This window comes from Cyprinodon tularosa, unplaced genomic scaffold (genome assembly GCF_016077235.1).
Source record: "Cyprinodon tularosa strain WSP-4 unplaced genomic scaffold, ASM1607723v1 ctg449, whole genome shotgun sequence".
NCBI lineage: Eukaryota > Metazoa > Chordata > Actinopteri > Cyprinodontiformes > Cyprinodontidae > Cyprinodon > Cyprinodon tularosa.
The window spans coordinates 258257-284294 of NW_024039173.1; the positions used below are offsets into that span (position 1 = coordinate 258257).

Genomic DNA, 26038 nt, shown 5'->3' on the forward strand with positions numbered 1-26038 from the left:
AGCATCAGCGACGCCTTTTGTTTTGTAAAGTTGTATCTAAAAAAAACAAACATGATTTGTGGGAATAACAAACTACAGATGACTTAGCCTCGTGAGACCATCCTGATCTCATGAGCTTTCAAGGTTTCACTCACAGATCACTCTGCAGACTCTCCGTTAAAGAAAATTTGGAGCCGTTCACTAAACGAACGTCCAATCAGCGTTGGCTTTGAGGCGGGTTGAGGTGTGACACAACAAGAAGCGCAACAGTTCAGTCTAAAGAACATGGCGGCTTCAGCCGATGAAACTAGCGTTAGCGTGGCTATCGAGCAAGTTTTATCGGAATTACAGAGTATTTCTTCACTGAAAGAAGAGCAAAACACTGCTCTGGAGGCTTTTCTCAGAGGAAAAGATGTTTTTGCTCTTCTCCTGACTGGTTTTGGCAAGAGTAGCCTGGCTTGTGGTTGTGTTTTCATCGTCGCTCTGTTAGTACGTCATATGCTTCGTTGATCTGATTGGTTTATTTGGCCCGTCTATCACCAACATAGGCCAATCAGCTAACCAGTATTTTCGCCCCTTCCCAAAATTACTTCAACGGAAGGTTTCCAGATGGATATGCGAAGTAAATCCATCTGGCGGAGTCAGGTTACAGATGACTGGCATTAACAGAAGAATTCAGAACAAATGTTATGCACGGTAGTGGATGGTTCAGGAAACTGGCTCATACAAAATAAAAAGCAAACACCTGCACCAAATCTGCTAAACCGACGCAATAGAGTTTTGTCTAAATTAATGTCTGAGGTGAACTGAAGTTAAAGAAAAGATGGACTAAAACTAATGATTAAATCTAATTGATAATCCATGGCGACATTTCCTATACACTACTGAATTTAGTGGTTATTTAATAGGAATTGACACTGTAAAATGTTTTGCTTATCAGAGATTGTACTTACAAAATTCTTAACCTTTCTAAGACAACAAAACCATATGCTATTACACATAAATGCTTCGATGTGAGAGGTGTTTCTGCTTTTAGCTGTGGCTCTGTGGAGCTTGTAACATAGCTGTTGATCTGCTAGTTCTCCTCTCTCTGAATGCAGTTCTACAAAACAGTTTATAAAAGTGTACAAACATGCAAACATTTCTGCAAACTCCCAGAGTGAGTTGCTATTTCCTATAGGACTCTATTATTCGATCTTCTTCATAAACTGGGTTAGATGTACAAATTGGGTAGCGGTCAAACAAAAGTGTTGACTGCAGCTATGCCGGAATATTGGTTCTTACCTCGTCTGCTTCAAAAAGTGAGCTTTTTATTGGTCTTGGCAGGGAAGCTGAGTGCCCTCTTTGTGTGTATGTGAATACCTTGTGCTTGCATGGTTTCTGAAACATAACTGGCCTTCTTGCATAGAGCTCATAACCACTTCCTGACATGTAGTTGCATAGATGTTGACTGAGTGTGTTAGATATAGATCTGAGGCAGTGAAATGTTATGTTGACGGACCGAGGTCGTCTTTGCTACGGCAAAAAGAGAGTTCTAGCTGGCTAGATGTTGAAGTTCCTGCTTTTCGGAGCTGCTCTCTGTTGGGCCGAAATCTTCATCTGGTTCAAGGTTTTCCAAAATCGGAGTCAACCTGTCAGAAATTTAAAAAATATATTAAAAACCTTTAAAGGTACCTTGATGCCGTCAACTTCAAAGAGTCTTATTGAGATTTTTTCTGATAAGAACAAAGGGCAAATACCTGACATCCCAGTTCTCTACGTCCTCCAGGGTGTCCGGCAGGTGTCGGTCAGCAGTTTCAGGTAGTGCCAAGGCGAGAATGGCTCCCAGAAGGGGGGAAGTGCCGAAGATGATGAGCGGTGTGGTGGGGCTGTGGTTATGTAGCATGTTTATAGCAGGCGCTAACACACCTCCCATCCTTGCAAACATGCTGGACATGCCTATTCCTGTCTGCCTGCAGGTACAACAGAGACACCGGCTGTGGGATTGGGTCTCAAAGGAAACCTTAAATCACTTGGTGAAAACAACATGAAAGTCCTACCTCACAACCGTGGGGAAAATCTCAGCGGTGTATACATAGATGACAGCAAATGAAGCCGTTATACCAAACTTCCCTACCATGGCGAGCCCAGTTAGGACGTTAGGATGATCTATATGGAAAACAAGTATAAAGATAAGCAGGAGCAGAGCTTCACCTTCATCCATCCATCAGGATAGATGGATGGATGGATGGATGGATGGATGGATGGATGGATGGAGGGATGAAGAGATGGATGCACAGACGGATGAACGGACAGATGAATGAACGGATAGATAAACAGATGGATGAATGGATGGATTAATGGGTGGATGAACAGTTGGTTGGTGTGATGGATGGATGGATAGACGGATGAACGAAATGGAGAGACAGATAAATAGATTAATGAACGGTTGGTTGGTTGGTTGTTGGTTGAATGTACAGACGGATGGATGGATGGATGGATGAACAGAGAGACGGAATGATGAACAGATAGATGGACGGACGGTTGAAAGGATGGATGGACAGGTGGATGAATGGATAGATGAGATGGATGGCGGAATTGCTGGATGGATGGATGGATGGATGGATGGATGGATGAAGAGATGGATGCACACACGGATGAACGGACAGATGAATGAACGAATAGATAAACAGATGGATGAATGGATGATGCATTAACGGAAAAACGGATGGATAGATGGATGGAGAAATGGATGGATTAATGGGTGGATGAACAGTTGGTTGGTGTGATGGATGGATGGATGGATCGATGGATAGACGGATGAACGGAATTGAGAGACAGATAAATAGATTAATGTAGGGTTGGTTGGTTGTTGGTTGAATGTACAGACAAATGGATGGATGGATGGATGGACAGACGGATGAACGGACAGATGAATGAACGGATAGATAAACAGATGGATGAATGGATGATGCAGGAACGGAAAAACGGATGGATAGATGGATGGACAAATGGATGGATTAATGGACGGATGAACAGTTGGTTGGTGTGATGGATGGATGGACAGAAGGAACGGAATTGAGAGACAGATGAATAGATTAATGAACGGTTGGTTGGTTGTTGATTGAATGTACAGACAGATGGATGGATGGATGGAAAGATGGATAGATGAACAGATGGTTGGATGGATGAACAGACGGATGGACGAACAGTTGAACGGATGGATGGATGAATGAGTGGATGGAGGAATTGCTGGATGGATGGATGAAGAGATGGATGCACAGACGGATGAACGGACAGATGAATAAACGAATAGATAAACAGATGGATGAATGGATGATGCATGAACGGAAAAACGGATGGATAGATGGATGGACAAATGGATGGATTAATGGACGGATGAACAGTTGGTTGGTGTGATGGATGGATGGACAGATGAATGAACGGAATGGAGAGACATGAATAGACTGATGAATGTTGGTTGTTGGTTGAACGTACAGATGGATGGATGGATGGATGGATTAATGGACGGATGAACAGTTGGTTGGTGTGATGGATGGATGGACAGAGGAATGAACGGAATGGAGAGACAGATGAATAGACTGATGAACGGTTGGTTGGTTGTTGGTTGAACGTACAGACGGATGGATGAACAGATGGATGGATGGATGGATGGATGGATGCAGATATGGATGGATTAATGGATGGATAATCATTTGGTTGGTTGTTTGTTGGATGGACAGACCAATGGATGGTTGGATGGATGGATGAATAGATGCATGGATGGAGAGATGGATGAAAGGATGGATGGATGGATGGATGGATTGATGGATAGACGGACAGATAAATGGATGGATGGATGGATGGATGGATAGACGGATGAGATGAACTGATGGAATGATTCAATGGATGGATGAATGGTTGGTTGGATGGATGGAATGATAGATGGATGGATAGATGAACAGATGATGAACAAATGGATAAATCAGTGGATGGATGAACAGTTGGTTGGTTGGTAGATGGATGGAAGCACAGATGGATGGATGGAGATATTTCTTTAATCCTTAAGGAAAACATCCAACTTAAAATCCAATCTTTTCCAGTCTGGGTAAAAACCCCTTGAAACGAAGCTGCACTGTTCTCCTGAAAGCGTTCACTGGTTTAAGAGATTTTCTTCTTCTATTCTCCAAACTATAATCTCCACCGTACCTGCAGGAACAACCAGCATCAACAAGCAGGCGAGACCGCCGATAGCCAGGAAGCCACTCAGGGTGAGGCGTCGACTGAGGGGCAGGACGACCAGGACCAGAGTGCGGGCTGGGATCTCAACCAACCCAAACACAAACTGGGTCAGGTAGAGGTCTGTCCCTAACCGGGAGACACCCAGGGACAACCCATAATATACCAGCACATTCACAAACCTATAATAGTAAAGAAAGGAGAAAAAAGATGGTGAAAGAAGCAGAAGTATTCCAGAACAGCGCTGAGAAAACCAGTCAGAACATACCAGATGTAGAACAAAATAAGGGCTCTCTTTCTCATCTGTGGGGTCCGGACTAGATCCATTGGTGAGTGGCTTCGCTTCGAACCACCTAAAAACTCCCACTTTTCAGCCTGATATGCAATATTAACACAAAAGTAAATTCTCACATTTAAAATAATGCATTATATATTTTTTTTCTGACTGTTTAGTCCCTTTATTTCTGCAGACAGGACATCTCCATGCTAGTCTGGAAATCATTTTGGGTGTAGAAAATTCACTTTGGTTCTGGAAAGAGGGAAAACTTAAAGAGAGGAGGGCTGCAACAAGAACACTGAAAGACCTGAACAAAAGGTAACAAAGAGTACCGAACCTTTGTATGCACTTTATTAGCATTTAGCTTTATAAGTAGCACATAGTTTTAAATGTAAAGAAAAAAAGACAGGATGAACGACCACACATGCCCTGAAACCTTAGCCAATATAAAGAAAATAGTATGGCATTTGGGTGTAGGAGGACACAGGAGTACCTAGAGAGAATCCAAACATGTACAGGGAGACCATGCAAAATCCAGCCTTTTGCTGCCATCCTGAAACCCATCACATGATGTTTTAACATCACAAAACGTGGAAATGTTTCAGATCTGACATCCTATTTGCTGCACCATCACTCCCTGATTATCATCAAACAATCAAACAATTGCAGCTCTATATGGTGGCTAAGTTATCTAACCTTAATGCAACATTGAGTGCTATAAAACCAACAACAAACAAACAATCAAAGAGGAAATGATGATGCCCGAAGCTTTCAGGCTTTTGCTAGTCATCCACTGCAACATTTCACATCCACTTCTTGTACGACTCTTTCGAGAAGAGTCATTTCTAAATATATAAATAAATCCTGTATATGAACAATGTTTACTTCCTGGTTTCTTAGGCTATCTAAGTCTATATTTCAGCCTTCAATCAGGGCTATTTTGAGCTTGAATCAGATTAGTCTAAAATTAGATTCATCTTGCAATATGACCAGATAAATTCATAACGCAGTTGAAAAAACATTCAAGTTGTGGTAAGATTTACCGAACATGAACCGACCCGAGGTTTTAATCTCTCCTCGTTTTGTATTTTATAGAAATAGCGGCAAAATGGAACAACTACACTAAAGAAGAGGATATCTATTTATCTCTCTTGTCAAATTCACACTGATCCAGACTCCTATTTCTAGAGCTGACCTGTCTTGTTTAACACACACCTGGACAGAAGGAGGTAGGACTCGGCCGTTAACAAGGGCTGCTTTGCGAAGGAGAGCGATGGCCTCCTCTCTCCTGTCGTTGGCCAGCAACCATCTCGCTGACTGGGGGAGCACCCTGACGGGAGACAAGATCACGCCGACATAAAGGATGAGGAGGAAGTGCGCGCCACAGGGAGGGCATTCATCTACACCATGAATGCACAGTAGATCCAATGTTTAGATGTTATTTGCACCTCCCACCGTATGTAGAAGATAAGCAGGAAGCCCGGGGCCGATATAGCGAGCTGCAGCTTTCTCCAGTCCCGGATGAGGTAGGCCACCCCAGCAAGCAGCATGTAACCCAGGCCAAAGGCGTAGTCTGTGATGATGCCCGCCAGCATGCGTCTCTTGGTACATGTCCACTCGGTTCCTGGTGGAGAAGGATTTAAGGAGGTTTCGGGGACAAAAGGAAGGGAGAGGAGAGGACGAATCGTGGGTTTTGGGTTTGACTGAGGCTTGGAGCTGTGAGGTGGAGGATATAGTGGCAAGGATTAAAAAGAAAACATCAAATTAATATCTTTTGCAGACAACAATAATAAACAGGTGAAATGAAATAGCTGCTGCTGCAAATTATTCAAACCTAACCATCAATTTTGTTGAATGCATAGAACCTCTTCCAAACCAAATGTAATGTAGACCTAAGCCTTGTCAATAGCAGAATTTTTCTATTGATTTAATCAAAATTTTTAAGCTTATCAACCATTTTCACTCTATTATAGAGATTTAATGATAAATTGTACTCAATCACACCGGCCCACAGCATTACAGATCCTCTACCATACTGTACTTATATTGGACAAACGATACTTTTTATATGTATATTCTTCAATTATTTCATAAAGAAAGGTGTTTGTTGCCCAGATATTGCAGCATGGTCTTATTTGAGTGAACTAATTGATTGATATTTTTTCCATGTTAAATAAAAATAACTTGCTTTTAATCTCTCATAAACAAACAATCTTCTAATGTTTTCTATAAACTGGCTGACAGTCATTTTAAACTTGCAGAACTCTGAGGTCCTTTTGTCAAGCTCATAAACAGGGATGCTTTATTATCTTTAATTATTCTGACTGCAGTTTTGGTTTGTAGTATTTCATGTTATTGTCTCTATTTGGACATGTTTTTTTGTTTGTTATTTTAAAAATAATGTTGTATATCAGTTGTCCTGCCTAACTACCTTCAAAATAATATTTATTTATTTATTTTTTTTGTCTGGGATTTTGTGTTTCCATCCTGCTGACCACTTTATTTTTTCTATTTTTTATTGTTTTACTCATATTTTTTTCTTTCTTTTCCTTTTTCATAACTTATATATGTGTGTTTGTTACAGCTTCTTTGATTTATTAACAACAAAACAGGCTTAAATAAGAACCAACCATACATTTTCTAGTTTTTCCTGAAAAACGACATTTTATCCAGGAGTTTTTGTCTATCCTGTCGGCTCCCATTAGAGCAATCTGTAGTCGGAGTGCTGATATTTTTAAGTAACATAGAGTCCCATCCATCTAAGCACATTTGTTTGCAAGTGAATTGATTTATTTTGCCTCCATTTCACCCATTTTCAAACATTTACATGACTGTTTTTTCAGCACCAGAGCTGGCTTTTTTTTTGTCCTGCTCAGGTGTAAGTAGGATCAATTATGGGTAGGGCTGAAAAAAACCTTTGGGAATTTTATTTAGTAGAACCAGGCTTGGTAGAGCTGCTTGAAAAAAGGCATGTGTTCTAAAAACTATAAATAAAACAGAAAAAAGCTTTATACCAAGAATAAAAGCATTGATAATGACTCCTGATATGGTGGTCCCAACTGCAAAGCGAAGAATCACATAGACCGGGAAGTTGGGTGCAAAAGCTACAGCCACTCCGAACACAGTCTGCAGAGCGATGGACAGCAGCAGGACGAAACGCCGGCCGTACCTTCCAGGGAGAGAAAGGACAGATGGACATTAGTCCCCACAGCATCAGAGCTGATTACTTTAAAAAGCCCAATGAGTTATTTGAGAAGGCCAGCTCTGTTTTAGGATCTCCTCAGGGGATGATGTCACAAAGAATAATTCTTCATAAAGTGAAGAACATTATGGAAAACAGTGAGCATCCTCTTAAGAAGATTTTTAATCAACAACAGAGCATCTTCAGTCAGAGGCTTCCACAGATCCGTTGCAAGACAGACAGAATACAGAAGATCCTTCCTGCCTAAAGCTATAAACACCTGGATAAAAAATGTCACGTTTGTGTTTATGTAACATTTAATTCCACTTTTGGATTAATAAAGTACTGAATTTGAATTGAATGGCAAAAGATATTCACCCCAATGTATCAACCTTTTCTATTGTTTAATAGAAGGACGATATAACTAAAAATATGTATTTATCATGACTGTATCCACATTATGAAAAAAAAATGATTTGTGTAAGGATATTCTGAATATTTACAATTAAGCTTGAAAAACATAAGAAGGAAGAGTTTTATTGAAACACTATTCTTTAAGTCTTTGCTACTCAGGCCTCGGAGGGGTACATTAACAATGAATTTCACTTTGATTACATCCATGATTGAGATGATTGAGAACAGGAATGAAGCCCTAGACCTGAAACTGGTGGTGAACCGGAGATGGTATGAAGAAGGATGCATGCTATAAAGCGACATTGGAGAGAAATAAACTCCTCTTGGGAAGAAATCTCTCACAGAACCAGTCTCAACAAGGTAGCCTTCTGCCAGACTGGCTGGAGATGATTCCCGAGAATTACTTCAATAGGCAGCAGCATCGAGAGGGAGCTAGGTGGAGCTTGGAATGATGGTGGAGAAATGGATGAAGGAGGGCTGAATCTGGGTCATCAGAATCAAATGCTGAGTTCGAATGTATTCTTTTTGCCCATTTCGAATGACGGGTCCGGTGTCCCACATAACTTTGGGTATCCTGTGATTCATTGTGAGTCCAAGCAATCCGGCTCCTCCGTGCTCAGAGGAAAAAGGTAAATAATGCTGAACAGTGGTGAATATTGAAATTGTAGTTCAGTTCAGTCTGAAATAAATGAAAATAGTTTTTGAAATGGTTATTGAGTCAGATTTGTGGCGGGTAACGTTAGGTTTATTGAAAAGTTTTTATCTGTCACTGTGTAAATGGGTTTGGCTGAAATTTGTCTTGAATATCTCTGCAGTGTGGGGACTATAAATCTGATATTCATGACGATGGTACTGCTGCTGGAGGTCCTCGGAAATGTTATTAGCACCCAGAACAGTAGTGAGCATTTCGGTATCCATTCTTTGTCTGCTTTGTGCATCAACTGTTACGGTTGCTAGGCAACAGAGCATACAGACAGTGAATACCGAAGAGGGCTGGTCCTGTTTGAATCCATAGCCAAACTCTTCTGGTCTCCTTTTTATGGACCTCCAAGGACCCAGTCCAGGTAGACCGGGTCCTTGGAGGATGCAGCCTTTAAAATCAAACACACCCCTTGATTGCATGAGGCTAATTGATCCAGTTTATTTAGTAGAACTTCTGCCTAGGCATCACTTGTAGAATAAAAATCTCTTAAAAAACGAATGTTATTTTCTACATCATTATTTACAGCTTAGAAGTTGAGACTGGATTCATGACTCTTTATTAGGAGGCGATAGTTCTCCATCATTTCTCCCTCTACCATCAAAGTATGAGCTGTGCTCTGACTGGCAAACATATTATCCATCAACTGATGTTTCAGTTTTGATTTCTTTCTACCATGAGTTTTTTTTTATTTTTTATAAATGATTGGTACTGATGTTTTCTTTCATATTGTATGTTGCTGAAATTCACTAAAATTCTTTTAAAATCCATAAATCATAGCATAAATCGCATTCCCTTGTGAGAATAACCTGCCCAGGCAGGTGGATAACTGGATGTTCAAACGCTGATTTTTAAAAAATATGCATTAAAAAAGATTTAATCATTGTGGTTTTAATATCTTCAAAAAGATAAATCTCTAAGCTAATATCGGGAATAAACAGGGAAAAAGTATTGATTTGTTTATTGATATTTATTTAATAATTTGTACAAAAGCATTTGTTGTTAGAAATAAGCTTTAAGGCTCAATCTGTACAGAAAGACATGCTTATTTTTCCCTCCTTGGACAGAAATCTATTGAGGAGCAGCCGGTTATAGTCAGTTTATGGTGGAATGATGATCCATACACTTCCAGATAACGACCCCAGCAGCGTTCGCTGGACATTAAGGAGTTTAGAAATCCTTCTGTAACCAATCAGCCATCAGGAAGTTTTAAAACAATAAGATTGTGAAGATCTTTGGATAAGGTTTTGCTTTTGATCATAAGATGTTACTTGTGTGACACCTTGGTGATGACACACCTTTTTAGAGCCCATCAGCTGTTTTTCGTTATCCCTGACGAGGGGCAGGGTGGCTTTCTGATCACTGATTGATTTCAGCTGGTCTCTTTCACTTCCCTTTCTGCATGTGTTTAATACATTTTTTCTGTTGGTATTTCACATTATTACTCATTACTTAATTTCTGATTTTATTTTTCATGGTTTCTTTCTTTGTATGGATAACTTGGGCTTATTAATGTCAACGAAAATTGGTGACTTATTTTCCATCCTGAGGGAAGCCTCAACTTAGCTACTGCCATCAATAACTCAGATTACCGATCATATTGCCCATTTTTAAGTGTTTAGTTCTGTTTCTCTCATAGACACAGATAAAGGCTCAGCTTTTATTGTGACAAACTAAATATGCTCTCTTTCATCCCTTTGATATGAAAACTGGCCCAAAAATCATCTATTTAACTGCTTCTTTTCTAGATAGAACCACCAATCAAGTTTAAACTTACCATCTCTAACATAGATAGTATTTATGAATCAGTGCTTCTTTGTTCATATTCTATGTCTACTACTGTCTTTTTGAAGTCCCAGTTAGCCTCAGCTGCAGGCCGCTCACACTGAACCTGTCTCTGATGGAGGTTTCTTCCTGTTAAAAAGAGGAGTTTCTCCTCTGTAATTATAGGAGGGGACATGGTGGAAAAAAATAAAGGACCCATTTTGAGAGGTTTTTGAAAATAAAGTATTGATAGAGATGTTTAATTACTTTTAATGTGTGTTTTTTTTACAAAGTAAAAATAAGCTGTTTAACTGAAAATAATTATAATTATGGAATTTACCGCCTTTTGTTTTTTCATTAGTCGCTTTGTTGTTTTATCCTGTTTTACACAACATTTTCTGTCATTAAGAAACATCTTATCATCGGTGCTCTGATATAATTTCATTCTTTGTGGCTCCGCCTCTTTCCTGGCCCTTGATCTTGACAACCTGTCCCAATAAATCGTCTTGGTTACATCAGCGCTTTTCTTCCACACTGACTTACAAGATAAAAACCAAACCTCACAGCCAGTTCATGGCTGGATTTCTTAATCAAATATAAGCATGTAAGCTAAAAAAAAACTTTAGTTTGGGAACCTTGCTGAAAGAAAAACAGGTTGGAATGTTTAAAAACTATTTAGAATCTAAGTGTACGACCTGTCATTTAATCAAATTTATGTCGTTCAAAAATTCAAAAGGTCATTCTTCAGCAATTGTTTGGGCTGAAAGCAGCGCCACCTACAGCAGAGGTCAAACAGCCTTGTGTATTTTTAACTTGTGAACCAGCTCGCAGTGGTTTGTCAGCTGCCCTACTGACACATAACAAGCACATGCCAGAGGACTCCAGCTGCGCACGCCCCCCTTTAACAACCCTTTGATCCAGAAGATCCGCCCGGATCAAGCGTCAGACGCAGAGTCAGAGAGCTTTGGGGGGTTGAGGGACAGCTGCAAAGCCTTACCTGTCAGCCATGGCTCCGAACAGCACAGATCCAACCAACAGGCCGGACATGTAGATGGATGATCCCAGGCTGTTCAGTCCAGCTTTGCTGCACACCAGGTCCCACTAGAAGAAGAAGAAAGTGAAAAGTTTAAAATTTCCCAATGAATCTTATGTGTCTTTTTTTCTCGTGTGTGTCCAGGTGGATCTTTATACTTTTGAGCTGTTTATTATCGGGTGTATGCATCATTTATTGTTTAATGGTGCCACAGACGGACTACTGTAATAGCTGAAAGGAGAGATGCGATTGGGTGGTGAAGGGATGCATGCAGAGCATTAGGCCTCTAATAATAGTTTAAAACATCTTTCTAAAGACATCTGGAGAAGAACGGAAATGAAAGGATGTAAAGAGCGAATGTGTCTAACAATAATATTCATACCCCTTCAACACTTTCACGTTTTATCCTGTTACAATCGAGGACTTCAACATGTATTCCTGCATTAGTGTAAGGGGGAAAAAAACAGCCCAAAACTACATAAAACTCCACAATTAGCTGAAAAAGTTTAACAAATAAAAATCTGAAAACTGAAGCATGTGTTTTTTTTCAGTTGAAACGATTGTAGGACCACATTTCGCTGAGATTACAGCTGAAACTATCTGTAGTAAAATCTGTCCTAAAATCATAGGAGTGAACCAGAGGGACTTGCTTCCTTTTGTAATTAACAAACTGCAAAAAGCGGTGAACTGATCCTCTCTTCATCAGAAAATGGTTTAAAAATGAATTCTATTTGTTGCCTTCAGGACTCCGCTATATTACGCCTTACTGTAAAACAAACCGCTATGCAAATTCTTTCATACCAACAGCAATTCGATTCCATTTTAAATTCTTTGATTCTTTTAAATATGTATCTATTTATTTTATATTTTGTGTTAGGTTTTTACTATCTTTTTGTGTTTTTTTATTATTATTAATGTTGGTCCTTAAACTCCCTGTCACATTTCTTCTTTTTTTAATCATCTTATAATTTTTTTTTCTGTTATTACATGATTATTTTTGTTTGTTTGTTTTGTGTGCTGTTCAAATCAATTGCCCACTATTGGTCTAAGTCTGGGATCTCTATTAGGTTTGTTCATCCAAAGACTAAAGTTTAATTTGGACTCAGACTGGATTTGTATTCTTAGCATCAGCACTGTTCCCATAGCAACCGTCTCCAGCCATCTATGATACACAAGTTTTTGATATTTTTGTCATATTTTTTTGTTCGAAAACCAAAGTTGCAGAAATGCCCAATGAATTAGAAATCCTGTCCCATCAGGCCGTCTAATGGCTTTTTTTCTTTCTATTCATCCAGATTTTTTTGAGTCTGAGCTGGAAGTCCCTGCATTGCAATGAGTCACATGGTGGGGGACGTGCCCCATGGGGGGCCTGAGTGTAAAAGCAGGGGAGGGGCTGATAGAAATTAATAAATACGGACACTTTTTTAGTTATTCTTTTTTTTTACAATAAAGGGTTTTTGTATTTTCTATTCCCTTTAAATGTATTGATAGCGATGTTAAATTTGTTAGGAATCCAGTTTGTGTGGGTTGTGCTTTTGTTTGTCTTCCCTCCACCACCAGGCGGCGCCTCGTTCTCGTTGGCCTCCTCACACAAACACATTACCTGAGGAGTCTTAAGCTGCTGACTGCCACTACCTCGACGCCAGAGTGTTTGCCAGTTTTGGGTACTCTAGCCAAGCTGAGATTTGCTGAGTCAAACTGAGTTTTTGTCAACCTGAGTTTAACCTTGTTGTTTTGTCTTAACCTCTCGGCAGGAAGTCATCCTGCAAACTGGATGTTTTGGACCTTCTCCCACTGGAAGGATTCTCTGAGCACCAAACTGAGCTGAGGATTCGAGCTAGTGGTTTGGATCAACTTTTTCCCCAAGGATTTTTTGTCCCCTGAGCAGGGGATTCATCTTCACAAGTACCGTTCAAGTACCACAGGAAAACTAAGTGGCAGTCAGCTCCTCCGTTCCTCAAGGAAAAACCGCAATCTGGGTAAACCCTGTCCGCCCTCCAACGAGCAAGTCATTCACTGGAACAACCCACACCAACTGGATTCAACAAGAGACACCGTTTTCTGGAAACGTGAGTCCACAGCCTTAATTCCCTTCCTCAAGTCTAAGACACAAATTTCCCACTGAGCCTGAACTAACCGCGAATCTTCCATTTTATTTTCCAGTTCCGGTTCGACAGTGTTCTGAGCAGCATTGGACTCTTATCACCAACTCTCAATAAAACCTGTTGAACTTTTCCCTGGTCTCTCTATTTGCGTGTGTGTCAGATCCTTAATTAAAACCATAACAAAATTCTGTTTAAGAGTGAAATAAACTCTTAAAATTAAAATAACTGAACTATGAAGGTTTTAGTTTTGTAACTGCATTATTTAATGTACTGCAGTTGACTACCTTTAGTTCAGAAAACTTTGGGGGAAAGCTTTTTGCAATCTGAAGGGAGGCCCAGGAAGAGAGGTTTGTGAACCACTGCTCCAAAGTTACTGTAGTCCACATACCTGCAGCTGTGATTAATGCTAACCTCACTTAGACTGACAGTTTTGGTGATCTTGCTATGCTTAGCAATTGCACTGTAATTATTTGATTTTGAGAGGATAGATCTGATTTTATTGACATATTAGTATCTGTAATGCACTTCTCAGATTTTTCTCCTTACTCATGGTTATAAACTAGTAATGTTCGTCGATTACGCTAAAATCACAAAAAGATCAAATAAAGTTTTTGGCTGAAATGGGACAAAATTTGCTTAAGTTAAATATTTTTCTACAGCCTTTTATGTTCTATACTCCCTTGGAAGGAGGATCCAACCTGCACACAATTATACATTATTCTTTATACAGCTTTACTGTATCAATGATCTGTGCTCAAAAACTGCTGGGCTCGCACAAAAACAGGCATTTGAAAATATCCCCATATGATTCAAATTTTAAAAAATGTGGCACAAGACATAACAAAATAACTGCGGCTGTAAAGAATATCCAAAAGGCATTTTTATATGAATAGAAAAATACCAAAATTAGATGTTTGGGTTTTTTTTAAGGAGGCTCAGGGGATAAAATTAAAAAGCAGGAGAGCCAAAACGGCCACAATGTGCTTAAATGTTGCAAACTATTTGTAGCAGGCCCTTCTGGAAGCACAACAACAACCAAAAATCATCATCTGTGTTCTTAGTGGTTTGTTTTTTTTCTCTCTGTCAGAAACTCTGTGTGTGTGTCAGTCATGTTTTGGTGGGTCACAACCATGCAGAAGGGTGTTATTATTTGGTCAAAATGATGGGGCCGTTCTATACTTAGCTCTGTAATAGTTGCCATAATAAATGCTTAGTAAGCAGTGGTGGTTTTCAGCATGGCTCACAACCCAGAGGGTCCTTTTATTAGCAGGTGGCATCAGTCTGTTTTGTTAGAAAACAAGTTTCCTGTTGTTTGAAGGCTAAGTCCATGTAGGACTGATTTAAGAAAAAGGAAAAGTATGAACAGGAGTGAGCAGCTGCTGCTAAAGTCCAAGCAGATCCAACTGAAGATTGCAGAGAGGAATGTTAAGGTAATAACTGCTGTAATAAAATACAGTTGTTCAACCTGGTTGGTTGATATTGCTCATTGTTGTCCGATAAATAGTTACAGACTGAAGAGTTACTAAAGTGTTATTTTTAAGCAATATAAACTGCACACATAAAAAAATGATAGATTTTACCAAAACAATGGAAAGTAACAATTTCCACTCAGTTTGGTTTATTAAATTTACTCCACTTATATTAGTAATTTCCTTAGCTATTAAACTACGAGAAATTAGGACATTTTTACTCAAACTTAGAAATTGTCAATACAGAAACGCCTCAGGCTGGGATCACATTGTGTTACAAACATTACCACCATCCAGGCTACTTTCCAGATACTATGAACCCTACAGGACTGCATAAATAATTGCATCAAAATTGCTGACTTTTTAAACAGAATAATAAGAAAACATAATTATAATGCTTTATCTTCAGTTAGATTTAAGAAACTCATTGGAAACATTGCATTTTTTGTCTTGTTGCAGGGTTTTTCTTGTTCTGAATGGTTCAGCAGAGCAATCACTTCCTGGAAGTTGCGCACATCGCCATGCTCAAAATACAAAACTTTGTTTAACAAAAAATAAAAAGAGAACAACAAATGTTTTTTATGTAGAAATCTGTGTTTTAAATCAAAATTTTCAGCATTATTTTACATTTAATCAGCAGAAGTATATCAGTGTCAGAATTAAAAATTATATTTCATCCAGATTGAAAGTGGGGAGATAACCATTTATTTATTTAGACCTTAACCTTAGCATAAATATCAGCTAAATGTTATTATTAAAGTTATTTAATGTCTTCACTGACTGTCAATACAGCATATTAATAGAAGAACTACTTCCTTTAAACTAAAAAAATAAGAGTTTTAAACATGAATGCATGATTTGCAGGTCCTGGTGAATGGGGTTCGACATTGGCTTTTTTTTATGTTGACTAAATTCACACACGTGTAAATACAAGTAATCAGCCTATGCATTCAGGTTAAATTTTGTTTTTTGGGTCATTAAACCTAACATGCGGTCTTTAGGTAATCTGCAGACATTCCTTTATGCTGTAACTAGGTTGTAACTTTGTGATGAAAGTTGGTGGGGACAGTATGGCTGATGAACCTACAGTTACTCGACACAAACGCTTTAATAGGGTTTGCATTTTCCAAAATTAAACTCAAACATATATTTATTGAATATTTTCCTATAGTTGAGAACACAAAAGAACCAAAATATAGTGATATTTATATGTATGGGTAGTTAAAGATTAATGTATAAAAAAGGATGAATATAGCTGATGCCCACAGCATAGCCAACAGCATGCCTCCCCAGTATGGACACTATTTCAGTTTCATCTATCCATCAGTCCATCCAGAAACATGTGGATTGATTGATGGACATTTTCCCTTTCAGCTACATCAGTGATCATCCTCCTTCAAAATCAGCAAAATCAAATTAAAAAATTTGACCCAGATATTGCTGAGAGCAAAATTCTATGAATTGAAATTATTTGTAAGGGCATGTCCCCACCAGTCCTTCGGGAAGTTATGCCTGTGCCTTTATGGAGCATCTTCACATTGATAATTAATATATCCTGTTCAAATATGGTCAGGACATCTGCAGCAGATTCTATAAAACATATTTTGAGGCAATAAAGGTTTTAGATGGTTAGTGTGCTGGTTGTTTGAGGGGGTGAGGGAGCTCCAAAAAAAAAAAAAAAAAAAGCCCCATGCATGAAGCCATTTACACAATACCCTGCCATGTGGCAACTTTGCCTTATTTCTGCATCTCACCCATCCATGCCTACCTCAGTGACAGTGGTGCTATGGAAAGTCTCCCTGCTGTAGACCCATCCTTGGCCACACGGGACGCGCTCCGTCCGGTTGCCCTGCAGCAGCATCACCTCCGAGGAGAAGCACGGAGAGTCCGACAGGTTCCCTGAAGGTGCATCTGCCTGGTTTTCTCCTAAAGTGGAGCTTTCCTTGCAGTGAAAGGGCGGCGTGGCTCCGGTGAAGATGCTCACCATCATGTGGAAGGCAAGCAGGATTTGAGGTAAACAAATCCAGATGTAGAGGATCTTCTGGTATCTGCCAAAGCCGTCGATGGTAGAGAGGATCTGATCGAAATTCATCTTTAAGAGGAGGCGGTGGATCTTTTTGGAGAGGATCAGGCTGACCTGGAAACTGGGGAAAAGGCACTAAGGGGCAAACTTCGATGATATAAAGGTAAAAATGTGGATGTTTCCCTTCATGAAAGCAGAAGAAAAACGATGAAGTCCTCTTCCATCAATCCCATTCCTATATCATCTTCCCAGCATCCAACCTGCTTTCTCCAAACTACGACTTCTCCCGATTCACGCCTGAGAGCGCATTTCATTAAAGTTTCTCCTCTGCTTCATGCAGCGCCTGCAGAGCCCCCCTGCAGCCGGAGGTGGTGGGAACCGGTGTAATTAACTGTAATTAACAGGCATAGATGGCAGCGGAGGCACGCGCGGTGTGGCGTGTGTTACTTAATGCTCAGGGAAGGGCCTTGTTACAAAAGCCGCTCAGAGAGGCTTCAATGTATGGATCGGAGCGCGCGCGGCTGGACGCGCTCAGCGCACGGGCGCGTTCATTACACAGTATTTAATGTGTTGTTTTTTCTTATACTGTTTGACATCCGACGCTGATCCAATGTGAAAATAATGTTTTTCCAGCATCTTATTTACATAAATTGGTCGTGGAACACGTGCCGTTTAAGGCATCAGCTCTCTGCTGCCATCTACTGTTTGATTGGAGGATATTCCTGATTGGAAGATTTGATCTGTGGAAATGAATGGCTTAGTCTATGGAAGCAAACCGTTACCATATTTCAAATGAAAAGGCATTTCCAGAAATGCTTTTTCATTTTCAAATTTTATATTTCAAATTGAATTTTGGTATATATTTGCTGGGGTAGATTTTGAAAAATAAATCTCAAATGTCTTTTTCTTTTTCATTTTAATTAAGTAAAAGGATGAGCACTCTTGAAGAAGAAAATTAAATGCAAACAGGATTACTGATTAATAATTTCATTTATGAGTCAAACAATGCAGCCACATTCTTAAACAGAAAAAGCATTTCTGAAAATTCCTTTTCATTTGAAATATGGTAATGATTTGCTTCCATATTAGGCCTGTCATGCTTTGTCCAACAATGTAAACATTCAAACAGAAAAATAAAAACGTTTATTTAAAATGATGCATTAATTGTAATATTGTGTTTTTCTTTACATCTATGCCCTTACTGATTACACCAAACTAAAATACTGCATATTTGCACCATATGTATTTGTGTTGAAATGCTCTGAACTTCCATATCAATGCGTTTTGCACCATTTTTTTTTCTCCCACACTGTTTACATTTAATTGCTGCTGCACTTTATGGAATGGAAATGTTTATTTCACTGATAAGCTGCTGTTCATTTACGAAATAACGAAATAAAAGTTGTTACTATGTCTAAATAAATGCATTGGTATTGTTATTAGTTAAATACTCTTAAGGAAATTGAATTAAACTTGTCACCGAATGTTATTCATGAATTTTGTTTACATAGGATCTCTGCTGCACTTTAAAAAATGGATATGAGAGCTGTACAAAATGACAATAAAGTTTGTCTAAGTCTACAGAGACCTTATGTCTTCAGTGGTGGAGACAGAGCATTGATAACATGAAAATGACTGAGCAAATAAATCACTCAAATAAAGTCCTTGCGTATAAACCTACGCACATATTTATCCTGTCTAAACTAACTATGGTTTTGCTTAATATACATATAAAATGGGTTGAGCAGTTGTTCTTTTGCTCTCTGGTTACAAAGAACAGGGGTTTCTAAAGTGTGGGATGGGACTAGTGTTGCGCCGATGCCATTTTTTGGCCCCGATACCGATACCCGATACCTGGCTGTGCAGTATCGGCTGATACCGATACCATAATAATGTAAAATAATTGCCATTATGGCTTTGTCAAGCTGCTGCCTACCTTTGTGAAGCAGGAAAAAATTTAATACAAAGTGAATCCAGTAGAACTTTTTATTTCCTACCTGGAATGGGTGACAATAGTTGAATAAACTTTTGGCTCTCAAAATGGTATCGGTGCCCTATTTGTTGGTACTCGCCTATACCGATACCACCATTTTAGGGCAGTATCGGGGCCCCGTCCAATACTGGTATCGGTATCGGTGCAACACTAGTTGGGACCCCCAGGAGGTCGAAAGACACCAAAAATCGGTTCCCACAATTATTATGATGTGATCCCTGAGGTATAAGAATGGCCAAAAGTTATTATAAAATAAAAGTGTGACCTTTGCATATTAGCTAATTTTTACATATTGTTACCTTTACTTTATCAATACCTGTTTTTTGCAGAATCTTTCAATAAAGTTCCTGAATACAAATGGTGATTCGGATCATTACCAAAATGTAATCCTTTTCTGTCAGTCACAATATGTATCTTCTCTAAAGATTTCAGCAAAATTTGTCAATAACTTTTTTAGTTATTTTGTAACAAACAAACAAGGCGATGAGAACAGAATCTCCTTGTTGAAGGTAAATTTCTGTGATCATTAAATAAATTATTCAAGAAATAAATGAATGAATCATGAAATGAACAGAGGTAACATTTACTTAAACAAATTAGAACATGTACGTTTTTCTATTTACCTAATACATGATTACATTTTTAAATAATTACTTTTCCCATAAAATGATTTAAAATAACTTTAAAATAAGGAAAATAATGTAATTTTAAAAAGAAATGTATTCAAAAATGTAAGTGGTTACTGCTATTGTGATTCTACAGTTATATCTGAAAGGGGTCTATAAGTTGTTAACAGTTTCTGTACTTTTGTTCAGTTTATGGTTGATACACGAAAAAATAAATAAATGTCAAATCAGAATGTTCCATTTTAGAGTACTCTGCTGCCACCCGCTGGTTCAGAGGGGAACTGCTGGTTCCGGAAGTTGAATGAGGTCATATGGGGAAAAAACATTGTCTTATTAGAAAGATTACAAGGTATTTGTCGCTTCATTCTGGACAATGTTTAGTATAAATTCGAACTTTATTTTAAGGATGTTTTATTTGGAATTACAGAATATAGAAAAGAACACTCTGACCATTTTTTAATGTATTCTTTTGCTTCTGTTGGCCAAATTTTATATCCATAAATGTAAAATTACTCTGACTAAACACTCATGTATTTCTTTCTTAAAGGAAGCAACAATTTATTTCTCTACGTACATTATCCTCTTCCAACAACAAAAAAGCTGTTAAAACTTTATGCTCTAAATTTAAAATATTTATGTAATCCCCTTATATGCTTCTATGTCTTCACTTTAATGTTTTTAAGTATATTCAGTTATTTTTTTTATTTATTTATTTATTATTACTATTTTTGTTCAAACCTCTGGCGATTGTTCTTTGGAAATTGAACTTATATCTTCTTGTAATACAAAATTCTTTAATGAAGCTTTAAAAAAATCTTATGAGAAACTTTAATGTAAGTTAATGTTTTCTGTGTGAAAAATCAGCACAAAATTAAGATAATGTTTCATTATTTTAAAACTAAACAGCTGATATATTTTTTTAAGTATGAATCAGGAAAAGCGCTCATGTATTTCCTACATGAAGCTTTTATTTTGAAAGGGGACCCAGGAGCGCTGCTGCCTCTGCGCTCTGACGCGGTGACTGCAAACAGGCTTCATAGGAGAAGAGAAAGGACAGACAGGGGGGATGGATGGGAGGACGAAGGGGTGGACCGGGCCTGGACGCAACTTGGACACCCGTGGAGGTTCTCACTGAGCAGCCGGAGCTGCAGACACACTCCCCCATCTCCCAGCTCTCTCCTCCCGGCCTGCGCGCCTCAGCTCCTGCCCATCCCTGGAATATTCCCCATCATCATCATCGTCATCATCATCCCGGCCCCACTGGCTGCTCCAGTCCCTCTCTGATGTTTCACCGAGTCTGGAGGATAATTCATCCAGAGAGTAAGTAGAGCGCATTTTACGTTCCTGCCAATGTCATCCAGCATGAGGTCAGCTGATGAGGACACATGATACATAACAACGCGGATTTTCATCCATGACGCGCCCTGCTGATGGAGATCAGGCCACACCCCTCAGACAGCATTCAAATGGCATTGTTTCTGGCACATGCATGAACCCTGACCTATTTCCTGCCAAACCCTGAGGAGGCGGCTTTATCTGCTGCAGGACACCCAGCCACACCAATCACCAATGTTGACTTAGTGTTTGCCACATGCACTAAATCCTGACCGGCTCAAAACAAAACACGGTTTGATTCTGGGGTTTGATTTGGCATGCTGGGCAAAGCTGCCCTTATACTGAGTAAAGCTATATATATATATATATATATATATATATATATATATATATATATATATATATATATATATATATATATATATATATATATATATACATATATATATATAAAAATATTAGTGTTGCACTGATGCCATTTTTTCGCCCCGATAACTGTCTGTGCAGTATTGGCTGATACCATAGCGATACCATCTGTTTGAAATTGATGTGTGTGTATATATGAAGAACTGCATACTACTTGGATGTAAAATAATTGCATTCATGGCTTCATGGCATCATGTTAGCTACCTTAGAGAAGCAGGAAAAAGACTAATACAAAGTGAATCCAGTTTTATTGCCTACCTGGAACGGGTGACAATAGTTGAATAATATACAAAATAGACTTTTGATAATATACTTTTGGCTATATATATATATATATGTATACACATTCAAATTCAAATATCTTCAGATCATTAGAGGTTTGTAGAGTATCTAAAAATGTAATAAAGTGAGAGAAACCTTTAAGGAAATTACTCAAGAGTAAAAAAGTATTTCAGAAGGTTACTCAAGTACTGAGTTACTAATCTACTCATTACCCATAATTATAACTAGTCTAATATTTTACAACATGATGTAAAATTCAACAAAATATGAAGTAATAAGCAAATTCTGGAGTTTCAAGGATTAAGATATAAATAAACAAATACAAGAATGGCACAATAAAACAAATAAGGTGAAACAGACTCTTTCCAAAATATATTTTTTTAGTTATAAAATGTATTGAATCAATAGTTGTAGTGTGTAGAATAGGTTAGACTACAGTAACAATCTCCAAATAGCAAGACACACTCAGCACATGGAAAATAACTTTAACCACTAAGTCTTGAGTAGAAAAAAGAAGAACTTCTGTCTCTTCCTGGTGGATATGTGTTTAAAACCAGCTTGTTTTTTTATTATTGAAGTTTTTTTTTTTTCTGCTGGCTTTTAGAGCTGTTTAGATAATTGAAATTTTGAAAGCACCAAGAGATGCTGAGCTTGCTGTTCAGGGTGCTGCACTGGAAAAGAAAAAAAAACAGATAGTTTGTCTTATGCTGAGATGATAGAAAACACACCCATTCATCCTCTGTTTCTATTATATGAATACAAAGAAAAAAAACAGCCCCACTCAGCTCGGTCTGCTCATGCATGCACACAGATGCTTAATTTAGCCTCTGGTTTTTGAAGCTTGTTGTTTGATCCAGTGCAGTAGTGATCTGAGCCTGAAGTGTTCACTATTATTATTCTGCAGAGCCCAGATGAACCTGCAAGCTTGCAGATCTGGATACAGCTGTAAGGCCTGTGGCTCTGTTTTAGTTGCTGATGTGATTTAGTTCTAGAAGTGGTGTGCGATTTAAAACAAATGTTCTCTAACTATTTAATTGGTTCACTAAAGCTCCTTGCTGTAGCATTCATCACTCGTAAAAATCGATGATTTGCACATTTAGAGATTGAAATGTATATTTTTAAAAATCATCTCAGACTTAAATGGATCAGACAGAGAGGATCTGTGAATGTCAGTTTTCATATCCAGCTACAGATTCTCAGTTTGATTTGTCCTTCGACCTGAACCATACCCTTGTGTCCTGCCGTGGGTCAAACCTTCTCCCTGATTTCAGGTTGTTTGCTGTCCTGTTATGTAATTATGATGCATCTAGTGCCCACCCCAGTAAGTGTGGCAAATATTTTATATAATCAAATAATATTCAGTCATATATGTAACACATATACAATTAGCTGTGTGTTAGAACAAGAAATGAAAGTTTGAATTGAGGTTAAATTCATTGTCGAACAGATAACTCTGCACATATATGGAATACATTCATAACTTTGTTTTTAGTGTATAAGAGTTTATTAACAAAGTAATTCAGCTCCACGTTAAACATATTTCAGTTAAAAACTCTTGACAAAACTACCGGTAGTGAAACTCAGCTAAACTAAGCTATTATGAAGAAAATAAAATGGTTGAAAACCATAATCAGTACAATTATGCAATGCTTTCACAGTTTGGCGTGGATTTTATGTTAAAGAACCAAAGTTTATCTTGAAGAGTTTGGAAAAAAGGTCAATTTAGCTGTCAACTAATTTTAGGGGTGGGAATGTTTACTTCCCAATTCACAGCACAAATCCCAGAGGTGATTTAAGCATTATCTAGTAAAATCATATTTTAGAAACCATAAACTTTAGTTAATTGATGCTGAACTTTGATTGAGCTGGTAGCTAGCAGACTTTAAGAGACTAATTTTAAAGGACTCTGGTCATATTTTGTTAATCAAATGTGATGAGCAATTGAGGACAGAGAACGATAATGTCGTATCAGTGTTTAAACCCTTGAAATAAAGCTTTTTTAGTTTTATAAAGAACAGCTCAAAACATGTCAGCATTGTGTACCATGCAGCTCAACTTGCTTGCTTGTCTTACACAATAGTAAACGCATGAAATGATGGAAAATCTTCACAAACACAAATAATTTAGCTGGAAATTGTTCCCTCAACTTTGCCAGATGTGTAATCTGTGCTGATCTCCATTTCTGAAAAGGCGGAGTTGCCTCCAGTATTCAGCAGTCTAGCATTTCAGGCCTGCAGGGGTTCTTTGTTCTCAGAGGCTCAGATCCTCTAGTCTCTAGCATCTCAAAGTTTCCTGAAAACCCAGAGAGAAATGTTGCAGAACCTTCTGCTGTTGCAGCAGTTTGAAGTTAGCCACCAGGTCAGGCAGCTGCTTTGCTCTAAAGCAGAGTTGGGGGAGGCAGTTACGCATGACCCTGTGGAAGCATCTTTGAGAGAGTGGGATTTGCCGAGATTGGAGAGGAAACTCTAACAGCCAAGTGAAAGTGCATCCTCCTTCGCCAGTGATCATGCTTAAAGGCATACTATGCAACATTTTTCAGTTAATTAATGTGTTCCATAACGTTTTGGATGATTAAATGAGTCATTTCAGGTCAAACAAAGGTTTTCTCGGCCGCCCTGGTGGTCTGTAGGGGAAATACCGTACTTGCAATTGCAGGAGCCCTCGGCCCGCACCCACAGGCTCAGAAGTCTCGTGCATCGCAAGAGTCTGTCTTGCTTTGCGGCGAGAACTGCTACACGCCCCCAGTGAAAGGCATGCTTGTTGCTAGCACAGTGGCGATATTTGTGCAGTTATCATGCAGTAGACATGGTGATTCGTTGCGTTCGCCTGTCTGCTAAGCTCAAAACAACCGCGCCTGGCTTGACGGAAAAACAAAGAGAACAGCTGAGCATATTTAAGACAGTGCACTTTTACTTTCGCCCTCTGGGGGGAGCCTCGCTGGAAAATCAACACCGGTTGCATTGTATACCTTTAATATCAGCGTGGCCCAATAGTCTTGAGCAGGTTTCCACTCAGGATTGTCCCCTTTGTAGCTCCAGCTTTCTCCCCGCATCATAATACTGCCGCCACCATGTTTACATTCAGGGTGTTATGCAATATTAGCTTTCTTTATAGGAGAAAAGGATCAAAGCACCTTCTTCTACATTTTTTACTTTGACCCAAAGAGGACTAATGGCTTTTTCTCCTAGCTTTATTTTTGTTATGTTTTTCACCTTGCTGTTGTTCCATAAATGCATATGTGGAGTGTACAAGTTGGTAGTTATTGCCATATTCTTCCACCTGAGTGGTAGGCATTTGCAGCTCATGCAGAGTGGCCTACTTTTGGAATGGCTACTTAGATTTTTGTTTTTTTTACTAAAGGAAATTCCATTAAAATACATATCAGCTGTGCTGCTGCCATCAACACCTTTGTTTATAGATGTTGGAGATTGGCCTGTTTTTCAGTGTAGTCCTGTTTCTCTGACTGTGACTGGCTGGATGTGCTCTCTTCATCCTCTGACATGGCAGCTGACTCAGAGCTCGTCTGCCTGGTTGTGTGTTTTCTGGATGGGGCCGTCTTTTACAGCTGCTTTTTGTATCTCTGTTTCTGTCCCCTTGAGCCCCAGTCAGCCTCGGCAGATGGCCGCTCACACTGAGCCTGGTTCTGCTGGAGGTTTCTTCCTGTTAAAAGGGAGTTTTTCCTCTCCACTGTCGCTACAAGCATGCTAAGTGTGAGGGATTGCATCCGAGTCAATGAGTCGATGCAATCAACTGGCTTTCCTTTGATAGAAAACTTTGAATCAATATGACTGTATGATCTGGTGAACTGTAAAGTGCCTTGAGATGACGTGTTGTGAATTGGCGCTATGTCAATAAACTGAATAGAAAACTGTATTGAATTGACATAAAGGATTTTACTTGTCACCTAAGAGCATGTGAAACAATTCTAGGGATGTGAAAACTTAAAGGTGCTGTATAATGTTATGCAGAGTGGCTCTTCAGAACTCCCTCTGACCTCCGTGTTCATTCAGACGGTGTCTGCAGGCAGTGATCGATGCAGCACTCTGCAGTCTCCCTGCACTAAGTTAATCTCTTAACATCTCCGCTCCCACTCATCTTCTCCCCGTCTCTCCTCTCTCCTCTTCAGGAATCCTCCCCCCTTCCTCCTGCCTCAGCTAACCCTGCGGAGCTCCGGCTCCAGTGGCCCATGGCCCCGAGCCCTCCACGCCTCTGA

At 39.0% G+C, this 26038-nt stretch overlaps 1 protein-coding gene across 1 annotated transcript; it reads right to left on the reverse strand.

Annotated features, from left to right (window-relative positions):
• Window positions 1-505: 505 nt before the first annotated feature.
• Window positions 506-17759, reverse strand: si:dkey-166k12.1 (solute carrier family 22 member 13). Its single transcript, XM_038300363.1, has 10 exons — window positions 16909-17759; window positions 11531-11634; window positions 7489-7643; window positions 5930-6098; window positions 5690-5804; window positions 4466-4572; window positions 4168-4379; window positions 2019-2127; window positions 1719-1931; window positions 506-1610 (listed from the first exon to the last, which is right to left on the reverse strand). Exons 1-10 carry the CDS (start codon window positions 17230-17232, stop codon window positions 1514-1516), a joined length of 1605 nt encoding a protein of 534 aa, XP_038156291.1. The 5' UTR covers window positions 17233-17759; the 3' UTR covers window positions 506-1513.
• Window positions 17760-26038: the final 8279 nt, after the last annotated feature.

What these genes read in the sequence shown, in the direction of transcription:
- si:dkey-166k12.1 (XM_038300363.1), bottom strand. Translation starts at nt 17,232, where the DNA reads ATGAATTTCGATCAGATCCTCTCTACCATCGACGGCTTTGGCAGATAC. An exon ending in CTGCTTATCTTCTACATACG is followed by an intron (nt 5,805 to 5,929) that starts GTGGGAGGTGCA and finishes GTCTCCCGTCAG; the next exon opens with GGTGCTCCCCCAGTCAGCGA. An exon ending in CTTATTTTGTTCTACATCTG is followed by an intron (nt 4,380 to 4,465) that starts GTATGTTCTGAC and finishes TTACTATTATAG; the next exon opens with GTTTGTGAATGTGCTGGTAT.